The sequence below is a fragment of the Ochotona princeps genome, chromosome 9, assembly GCF_030435755.1.
Source record: "Ochotona princeps isolate mOchPri1 chromosome 9, mOchPri1.hap1, whole genome shotgun sequence".
NCBI lineage: Eukaryota > Metazoa > Chordata > Mammalia > Lagomorpha > Ochotonidae > Ochotona > Ochotona princeps.
In genome coordinates this window covers 17,740,312-17,751,354 of record NC_080840.1, presented here as the reverse complement: position 1 = coordinate 17,751,354, position 11,043 = coordinate 17,740,312, and the positions used below count along the sequence as shown (strand labels likewise).

Genomic DNA, 11,043 nt, shown 5'->3' with positions numbered 1-11,043 from the left:
ACAAGAATGAGATTCAACTGGAAAACTCGCTGTGTTCGCTAGTATTTTTTTTTTACACAAATTAGACACCGGGTGTGCCGGTGCCTGCAGATTCGTTCATCTTCCGCTGATCTTTGAGAAAATGATTCACATCTCTGTTTCACTTACAAAATGTTGGCATTAAAAGTAGGAGAACTAAATCATACGCAGAACGCTTCATAAAAAAAATCAATGTAAGAGTTTTGGGTCAGGTGTTCTGGGCAGCGGGCAAGGCACTGCTAGAGACAGCTACATGCCATTTGTGGGTTGCTGAGTTCAGTTCTAGCTTCAGTTCTGATTCCAGCTTCTCACCATTGGGGCTCAAGTTCAAGTAACTGGGCCTTTCTCCTCAGGGCAGGAACCGCAGGTGGTGTTTCTGGCAGCTAGCTCCTTGCTCCCTGCCCTCACTGTTGCAGGCATTAGGGGGGGCCACCAGCAGGTGGGCGTTCCTCTCTCCTCTCTCAAATACACTTTACAATCTTTTTAAATGTTTCAAAGGGCAACAGCAAGAAGTTACCTTCTCATAAGTGAAAACAACTAGTAAATTTTTTTGTGTGTAGAAACTTCGACCTTCCAAGCAGCATCATGTGTCCAAAGCGGTAAGTCTGTGCTGAATCCTTGCCCTTTGCCTGCTATGCTGTTTAACGTGCGCGTCTCGGCAAGGTAAGTCAGGCCAAGTTCACCTGCAGCCAGTTGGTGTTGGCGCTAAGATCCCACTCAGAACACGGGTCCTTCTCTTCTCTGAGGACCCCAAACCTGTCCTCTAGTCAAATTGTGGACTCCGGGTCACGGCGGGCTGTGAGACAGGAGTAGGGCGGGGAGCCAGGTATGGAAACAGGTGCAAACTGAAAGTGAGAGACCGTAAAAAGTCAACAGCAGGGCTGTCGGGCTGGGTGTGGGGAAGCTCAGGGAAACACCGGGCGCTGGCCCACGGAGCAGTGTCACAGAGAGGAGGGCGGGAGGGACTGTGCCAGGCGGCCGCTGCACCTGTGCACGTGACCGCCCCGAGCGCCCGGGCGGAGGTGCGCTCACCTGGGTCCACGTGACGGGGCGGGCCCGGCTCGCGGAGGTCCCCGCCCCTCGCGCTCGGCGCTCCCGGACCCCGCGGACCCGAGCGGCGGCAGCCCGGGAGGCGGAGGCGGGAGCGGGCGGCGGCGCGCGGAGACGCAGCAGCGCAGCGGCAGCATGTCGGCCGCAGGGTCAGTCCCGCCGCCCCCGAACCCTGCGGTGTCCTTCCCGGCTCCCCGGGTCAACCTGCCCTCCGGCCTCGCCATCCTGCGGACCTACTCGGGCGCTTTCGTCTGCCTGGAGATTGTAAGTGGGGCAGATGCGGTCGGGGTCGCGCCGGAGAGAGGAAGGCGGGCGGCGGCATCCCAGCCCCAGCCCTGCCTCTCCACTCTCCACCTTTGCACTCACTCTCGGCCGCCTCTCTTTACCTGGTCCTCCCCATACCTGGAGCGGGCGCCTGGGCCCGTTTTTCTGGCACCTGTTACTCGGGCACCTGTTCTCCGCCAGCGACGGAAATGGCCTGGGGAGAGGGGTAGGCGATCGGGCGGGGCCGAGGATTGGGGACTTTGAGAGAAAGGTGGTGTTTGAGCTTGGCCGAGGGCCTGCTTGGCTAGAGCGGGAGCCAGCGATCTGGGCCTCGCCTGTTGCCAACCTGCCATTTTGTTGGGTGGTGCAAAGGTGTAACCGATGACTGAATGGGGAGTCTTCCACAGTGTGGAAAGCGAGGGCGGGGAACAGCAGGAAGAGGAGGAGGGCCGACAAACTGGGCTTGGTTTTTCCCCTACTCACCCTGGCCATCATGAGTGCCCTTTGGATTGGGGAATGAACAGGGCACAGGAGGCAGGACCAGGAGAAAGGTGAGGTATGCGCGATGCCCTTGGGGGTTCCTGACCAAGTGGGCGTGGGAACTGTGGAGAAAAGATGGAAGCGTGGCTGTCAAGGACTTCTCTGCCTGCCCGTCAAGGACTTCTCTGCCTGCCCTGGCGCCTTTTCCTTGCCTGCGCTCTCTTCCTACACCAACCCACACGCTGGCATACTTCTTCAGGTCCAGGGGAAGGTTGGGGAGCACCTGGATTGTTCTTTCTGGTCTACACACTTGGACTTTTAAAAAAGAATTTTGTGGAGTTGGAAGTTTTCATGGACAGGCAGAAATGTGCAAATATCAATTGGGCAACCAAGGTTGCATCATGCCCGAGAATGGCAAATACAGAGTGGAATGTTAGCGAGGGAAGACCTTTTCTGTAGGCTGGTTTTGTTTGTGTCTTTTGGGCTTTTCCTCTTTCCCCTCAGCCTTTCCTTTACGTTTGCGTAACCTGCATTTGGGTCGGTCGCATGTGTTTCACTTTTAAGCTTTTGAGGCTGCAAGGTTAGCAAGTATTGTTTGTTTTGATTTCGATTTTTGTCCTGTTCTGCTAAGGTGATCAAAACACCCTACGTTAAGTGTAGGTCAGACTTGAATCTGAAAGAAGAAACACAAGGGCCGCCTAGGACCCCAGTAGTTGGATGGTGACTGCGAGCCCAGGGAAGAGCATCTGAATGCCTAGGCCAGGCACTGGCATGTGTGTGAGAGGAGCAGAGAGGGTGGCTTTGGGCAAGGGCACTGCTATGGGGGGTGGGGATGCAAGAGTAACCTAGGAAGGCAAGTTTGGCAGATTCTGATACTACTTAGTTCCGTGTTACTGAAATTCCAGGTGTTCACCTGCCTCTTTTAGAAGTTTTTACTTACTCTCTCTGTCTCTCTCTCTCGTTCTTCCTGCACTGAAGGTTATAGAATGTTCACTCAGGTTGACTTACTACATTTTAGTGTTTTGTTAAGTTTAAGCAATAAATACTGCAATTTCAAATTTGATTTGCTGCCTCTGTGTTTCTAATATTTATCAAGTATATTTATATGTATTATCAGAGAAGGCTTTTCCATATGATATCAAATCAGGTACCATCTCAAGAATTACCTATGGTCATGTCACACTTTTGCAAACACAACCTACTTCTAAGGAGGAGAGAAGGGAATGGAATATGACTTAGTCTTCTCCCTGCTCTCCTCTCCTCCCCCCATCCCCCCCTCCTCCCTTCCCCTTCTTTTCCCTTCCATCTGTATCTCCATCTCTTTCAAATCTCTTTCAGATCAACACTCTCTGTACTCTGTACTGACTGTTTTTAAAAATACTATTGCCAGTCCAGACTAATTAGAACAATCTCTACCGAAGCATCCAGAATCAGTTAGTGTTCTTGGGATTTTGTTTTTGTTGTTGTTTAATAAAAATTTCCCCAAAGATTCTAACACAGTCATGACTAGGTATCAATGTTGGCATCCTTCATCAAGACTCTGTAGAGAAGGTAGCTTGTCATGCAAATGTGAATTTTCTCCATTAAAACTTTCTGTATGCCCATCATAGAAAGGATCCAAGATTCAGAGAAGCACCTGGTCTACCCTTGTTAATGTCTGTTACCTCGGCTTTCTTTACCTGACACGTGTCTCAGACACTTAGTAATAGAAGAGCATCACTCCCAAATGCCCTTTTAGTTTGTTTTTTCCTCTTATGTCCCGATGTCATATAGGTTTTAATCTCAAGAGGTTTCTAGTGCCTCTTTTACTTCAACATCAACTTTCTCACACACAGCCTCCCTTAAAAATGATCAGCATCTCCCGGTGAGGCTTGTGCTTTAGGGAACCAAGAGACCAAGTGGTAACGAAACTGTAGTTCTGGCCCTGACCTCATCCTTGTGGAATGCTTAGGGACTGGATCACACGCTTTAAGTGGAGCAGAAACCAATGTTGTCTTTTTGCCTCTCCACACAGAATGCTCACCTGGAACAGATATGCAGATGGCACCCAAGCAAAAACTTTTGAAGCACTTTTGCCCACAGGTTTCTCAACTTCCCTCTACTTTTCTGATTACTTTGAATTCTTTGGGACCCCTTCACTGCCTTTCAGTAATGCTTCACTCTATAAGTTAAATCCTTAGCATAGTCCTAAATGCTAGCTAATCTGCTTTCTGATGACCCATTATTGTAGCCTCTTTCAGTGTGTCTGCATATCCCCAAACTCCTACTTTTGACCTTCCATTCAAATCCAGTTGCCTTCAACATTTTTTTCATTAATGTGGTGTTGCCTACTGAAATTTAACATATGAAAACAATATTCAATAAAGATGAATTGGGCTATTAATAGTTGACTAACTATTAAGCCCATGATCTTGGGGTTCAGTTCTCATACTAACTACAAGATTCCTGCTCAAACCCCTTATTTTACTCCATTAATGATCTAAGCAGAGTAAATCGTATGTTTGGAAATTGATCAAGAGGTAGAAAGAGCCTTCCAGACCATGCTAAGCAGTCCATAGCTCTTGTTCGCAGATGGAGAATATTACGACATCACATGCATGCCTTCTTTTCGCCTCAGTTTGTATTTCCTTTTCTCCTGAAGTGGGCATGGTTCAGCCTTGTGTTCCCGACTTGTCGTTCCTTTGGGTTTGGTCCTCAGATCTACTTACCAACACATGCTTGCCGCAGAATTTAATCCTAAGGTAGTATTCCAGAATGAAACCTTTTAGCTTAAGTTGGAAAATATCACCTTCGAACGCTATGATTTTCCAAGCCTCTCATCCTTCCCTGAATGAATGTTTTCTAAAGCACTCATCAGGTATTTCCTGCACACTGACTGAGTGCAAGTTATTCTTCTGAACAAAGACATGTGTACCCTTCATCACCTGAAGGCCCTTGTAACCTAGTAAAGAACAAAATAAATGAACAAAACTAGTTGTTATTCCAGAAGAAACAGTGAAGTATGTGAAGTGGACTATAGCTGGAACATTTTCCAGGTGGGTCTATCTATAAAAAAGCAGCACATGAGCATTTTACTGTTGCACTGAGGAAGATATTTAGGGTTGCTGCTGCCAATGCAACCATCTTTCAGATTGCCCAGGAAAGAGGAACTCAGTATTAATCCCACACAAGAAAAGAATCTCATTATTTAGCATGTACCATATTTTTGATGTTTTGGAAACCATTTACACTCCCCAGGTTATCTCCGTGGGAGCTATCCTAGGATTATTTTTCATTTCTGACCTCAGTACTTTGGATACAACAAGAATGTTAATTGACTCAACACATTATAAGGAACAAAGACGTGACAAAACCAACAGCCCGATTCAGTTTGCAGTTTTATGAGAAATGTTTGATGGAAGGTTATAATCCATTATGTCTGTGATGAGGAATTACTGAAGGACAGGGATAAACTTGATCAGACTTAGCAGTGTTTGGATGTATAGCAGTGGTTGAAGACAAGGAGATCAGTAGGATGGTTTATTGCAATAGTTTGATGGGTGTTGAGAATCAGAAAAAGTACAAAGAAAGAAGGGCAGAGAGGAAGGGAGATTGGAGACTTAGGAAATGACCGCATATGTGAAGTGTAGCAAGTGTTGAAATTATATTAGATCAAGCTTAAATGTAAGATACTACTTGGAGGAATTATACCAGAAAAGTAAATGTCATTAGACAGGTGAAAAGGAGGGAGGCATTGTACAGGGTGCAGATACAGGCTTGCAGACCATGTTTCAATGGATAGCTTTGACCATAGACTGAATAACACACAAATATTTCAATGTATAGCTTTCTTATCTAGGGAACTGACTGTGATGGAACATTTCTGTTTGCATTAGGTACGTTTGCCTCTAAGCAGATGTTAATCCTGTAAATAAGTTTTCTTTTCTTCACCCACATGAAGAAACTGTCCAAATTTTCAGAAGGGAAAATACATCAATGACCTGTCAAAGGTTATTAACAGTAATGATTCCTTAACTCGCTGCCCTGTAAAAATACAAAGAACTGAAAAGAATGAAACTTTAAACCAAATTGCTGTAAAGACTAGCACTGAGGGCCCGGAATGGTGGCCTGGTTTCTAAAGTCCTCGCCTTGTGTGTGCCAGGATCCCATATGGGAACAGGTTCTAATCCTGGCAGCCCTGCTTCCCTGCTTGTGGCCTGGGAAAGCAGTTGAGGGCGGCACAAAGCTTTGAGGCCCTACACCCTCAAGGGAGACCTGGAGAATGCTCCTGGCTCCTGGCTTCAGATCGCTTGAGTTCCAGGCCGTTGAGGCTGCTTGGGAAGTGAATCAAGGGATGGAAGATGTTTCTCTCTGTCTCTCTTCTCTCTGTGTATCTGATTTTGCAATAAAAATAAACAATTTTTTAAAAAAAGACTAACATTGAGATACAAAGGAAAAAGTCAAGGAAAGATTTGTTTTGTAGAGCCCAATAGAAATATATTTAGTAGTAAGTGTTATGGACATTGCATATCTGCCTTGATATGGTTGAACAGAAAGGACTGTGGAATGACAAAGGCAGAAACTAAGTTGGCATACTCAGAACCATGCTGTGCAGTACTTAATACACATTGCCTGTTTTGTAGTGCAAACTGAACAGCATGTGAAAATATTCTGCAGAAGTTAGCTGGAGTGGAAAAGGGCAGCTTTGGAGGAGATAACCTCTTAAGTCTTACTCAGTTCTTAAAATACCATAATTCTTGTCCAGGTATCAACAGTTTGACCTGGATTTCCTGAGTGTCCTATTTTAGATGAGAGGGCTGTGTTCTTTCAGAGCCAGCCTTTTGTGTAATAGCTTTCAGGAGAAGGAGGCAAAAAGAAAGAATAGAGGCAATAATTTATAGGATTCTTGGCATGCAGACACATTCCTAACTTACGTGATAAGTAGTTACCTGAAAACATGAAAAGAAGGTTTGCCACAATCAAAGGAAATTATGAACAAGAATTAAAAATGTCAGAACACATTTCTCATTAAGTTACTGATAGAAATTTAAGAAACTGAAACGAAAGTTTGGATAAGAGGGGGAGAAATAAAGGACTCTTTATATCACTCTGAATCAGCTTTTAGAACTTTCAGACATGAAACTAAAAATCAAAACTTACTTTGCAATTAGTGTGTTTTACATGCAGGCCTCTGCTGTATACCTAATTTCTCTTGGCTTCTTAAGATTAGCCTTGTTTTACCTTTTCCTAATTTAAGGCAAAAGCAAAGAGCAAAGATACAGACAAGATAACAAGTCTATGATTCACACCTCTACCAGTCAGCATGAGTAGAGGTCTGATGGGATGCATCAAGAGGAAAGAGGAGTGACTAATCTTCGTGTCCCACCCAGCGAGGCATGAGCAAATCCATGCCAGCTCTTTCCTGTCAGATTCCAAGCTCTACTTTTTGTTGTTTGTCTATTTATTTTAGGCTTTTTTAGTTTGTATGATTGTTTGCTATGAGGGGTTTTCAGAGCGATCCTGATGGTCATTGCAAGGGAGGGTGGGGGTCCAGAGATGGAGCCAGGCTCGGACCAGAGAAAGCCCTCCTCCCTGGTCCCGAAGGATGTTTATTGTTCTTCTGTTTCTGCGGACCGCTCAGGGCTTCTGGTTGTCTTTCCGATGACGTTGGTTTCTGCACGGTAGTGTTTGGACTTCTTCCATCCCCAGCGGAAGCTCCAGTTGGGGGTGGATGACCTCAGAGTGCTCGGCCTCCGAGGGCATCCAATTGCCTGTGGCCTCCTTGGCAGTTGGGATATAGTCCTTGTTGCTCATATTAATAGTTTGTGGTGAAGGTCTGGGAGTCTTCATGGTTGGGATCCAGGCTTTCTCCTTGCCACCTGCTCCACCCTGGAGTGCCCCCCTGCTCCACGCACATGACCTCCTGTTAAGAGGTTGTCAGGATCACACCCGATTCCCCCCTCATGCATTGGCACAGTAGTTTTACTATTGTTTAGTGCCGCTTTGAATCTGTTGTCTATGAATTACCAGATTTGATCTTGATAGGCTATATTGTACTTTTTCCTCACTCCCTTTATGGTCCTGAAAGGCTTCCCTGCACTCCCCCCCCATTACGGATTAACATAGCGTATTGAGGGTATAGTAGGTTTTACAGTTTTTCGATGTAGATCTTAAGTATTCTGACATTAATTGTTGGTTTATAGATTATATCGCATTATCTTATTGTATTGGATACAGGTTGTTAGAGATTGCAATAATATTACAATATACAGGTACTATCTTTCAGATTGTCATCTTTTCATCTCAAATTAAGGCAAACATGTGGTATTTAACCTTTTGGGATTGGTTCATTTCTCTTAGCATGATGGATTCCAGTCAACCCATTTGGACAATAAGTAGCTGGACTCTATGTTTGGTATATGTTTGCAAGGAAAGAATCTTGATTGAATTTGAACTGTAATACTGCACCAAGGTGGAGGAATCCACCGGGGGGAGGGGCGTGGGGAGGGGTGGGGGGATTCCCAGAGCCTATGAAACTGTCACATAATGCATAGTAATTAATAAAAAAAGTCAAAAAAAAAAAATCCAATGTGAAAAAAAAAAAGAGGAAAGTGGAAGTAGAATAAAGAATAAGACTTATTCTGGTCAAGATTCCAGTGGTAAGTACAATACTCACAGGTCATGGAGTCCAAAGTTTAAACGGGGGTGGGAGGAGTGGGGTGGGTATTGTGAACTGGACAATCAAGAGGTACCAGTTATTACCTAATATCACATCCCAACCTTCTGACATCCTGTGGCTGGTGGGGAGTGTTGCCAGTTATAACCAGAAATTTGAGAAATGCATGTTCCTGCTGCAATAGTTGTTTTGCTTGTTTCTGAAGACCTGTCATGTACCAGGGAAGACTGGGCTCCAAACAGCAGTGTGTTCCTAGCACCGCAGAGTGCATTTTAGAGCATTTTCTTTTGAAACAATTTGTCATACATGCTTGGTAGTTTCTATTCATCTCAAGGGAGACATAGTGGAGCATCTTCCGTACAAAGCACCACCTTCAACTGGGAGTATTCCAAGATGTGTGTAGACAGTCTTGGTGTCTGTGATCTCACACACCAGCGGCCTCAACATCTGTAAATCTGTGATTTCATTGCATTTATTCTAAACACCATGGAGGATCCATGACTCAGCAATGATGCAAGCACTAGGGGATGACATCCAGCCACAGATCTGCCTAGAAGACATGGCAAAAATGTGGATGGTCACTGCAGCACAGAGAGAATGGACAAATATGGCCAGTCCTCTGCCTGTGCAAGCAACGTGGTGCAGAACATGTGTTAGCCAAGGAACATCTTGGAGAAAATGTGACCTACAAGAGCAGGGCTGCAGTAGGCTCTTGCATTGTCACGCTGGTACTGCAACTATATTGTGGATAAATCCACACTTTCCTGACCTGGTTATTATATTGTGTTGATTGAAATGCATTTCTAGCTTTTAAAAAAATCAAGGGCAGCATTGCCCTGCAAAAGGTTAGGCTGCTGCTCGTGTCGTTGGCATTCTAGATCAGACTGCTTGTTCAGGCCCTGGCTGCTCTGTTTCCCATATAGCTTCTTGTTAATGCACCCAGGAAAGCAGTAGAAGATGGCCTGCGTGTTTGGTTTCTTGCCACTCACATTAGAGTCTGTGAGGGAATTCATGGCTGTTAGCTCAGTTTGCTAACTTCTTCCCTCATTTACCCCCCTGTCTTGTCACTCTGCCTTTCAAATAAGTGAACAAATGTTTTCAAAATACAAATTGGCTATAAAATGGAATATAGCTGAGTGATATGTTTTTGAACATTTTAAGTCCTTCTGTAACTGTGATGTATTATATATGTACATGTCCAGCAAATTAGAATCCATAAAACTGGGAGGAGTTGACTAGTAGATGAGATGTTCTGACCTTTTGTAGAGCGTGTGCCTCATGAGTTGTGGACTATATATTCCAACTGTACATATGTAATAACCTGCTTAATTTTGTATGACTTTGGAAATATCAGAAAAATAGTAAGAAACAGTGAGAGAGGTAGATGAGCATAATGGTCCGGAAAGTCCATTGCCAAGTTAAAATCCAAGATCTAACATTTATTAGTTGTATAATTTTAAGACAGGTTATTAATGAATCTTTGTCTCAAGTGATTTATCTGGAAAGTAGAAATAAGGTAAATTATCTTTTAGAGTTTCTAAGTACTAGCTTGGTACAAATAAGAGCCTTAGAACAGTGCTTGGAATGTAAGAGCTTAGTAAATGTTAGCTAATACTTCTGTTATCATCATTAACTTGATTCAGCCTCTTATTCAAACTGGTCCTGCAGGCAAAACTGAGAGAATTTTTCTTTTCTTTCTTCCTCTGGGTTTACTTGTAGTTCTTTTTTGCTACAATAGAATAATGGAATGTAAATATGTAGGTAACATAGGATTAGAAAGAAGTTATATGCTATATACAGAACATTTTAATAATGAAATGTTCAGGGGCACTCTAGCCATATTTTCTCTCTTCAGATTCACTTAGTCTTTCCCTTCTGTCGTTCTAAACCTTAATTAAAGCAGGTCAGAATAGGAATTATTCTTTTTCTTTAGTACAGTAACAAGAGTATGTGAAAATGGAGGTGTCAGATTGATTTGAAAATTATCACTAAGATGTGAGGGAGTGATTATAAGCAGATTATTAGGAAGGATTGACGTTTGAAAGGCAAAAAAAAAAATAAATTTCTAAAGGAAGTCATTTGGGAACATAAGCAGACCAAACAGGCGGCAAGGGAAGAAGTCTGTCATCCTTGCAACCAGAACGCAGGAACTGCTGCTTGCTTAATAGCAGGTCTTCCCATGGGGTTGTGTTTTTTCCCAGTCTAGTTTCTAGGAAGAACTTGTCTGAACTTTAACTCAGGGTTAACTTTAGTGTAGTTGGTGAATGAAAAAAAAATTCTGCGGTTTGCCTAAGTGAGGGATCTAGCCAAGTCATAACCTTGTGGCCTGCAGAGACCACACTAAAGGGAAGATTATTTGATAAACCACTAAATCGGATGGGTTGTTTCAGGAAAAGGCAGCCATTGAATACCTGAATCTCAGATACTTCTGGTGGTTGAGCTGGAGTGAGACTGGCAAGATGGGGATAACTGACTCATAGAGGAACTACAGTCAAAGGCAGAGTTTCTAGGAGGTGTCTACCTTTGTAGGGCAGACTACTTGTTACAGTTTCAGATTTAAAATCATGAGCACTGAC

The 11,043-nt window shown here is 44.1% G+C and overlaps 1 protein-coding gene across 1 annotated transcript in view; it reads left to right on the top strand.

The window, feature by feature from the left end:
• Positions 1-1,097: 1,097 nt before the first annotated feature.
• MAL2 (mal, T cell differentiation protein 2) overlaps positions 1,098-11,043 on the top strand; it is a 28,580-nt gene continuing 18,634 nt past the window's right edge. The window contains exon 1 of the mRNA XM_004580700.3: positions 1,098-1,332. Coding sequence (XP_004580757.1) covers positions 1,204-1,332 — 129 coding nt within the window. The 5' untranslated portion in view covers positions 1,098-1,203. The remainder of the gene's footprint in view (positions 1,333-11,043) is intronic.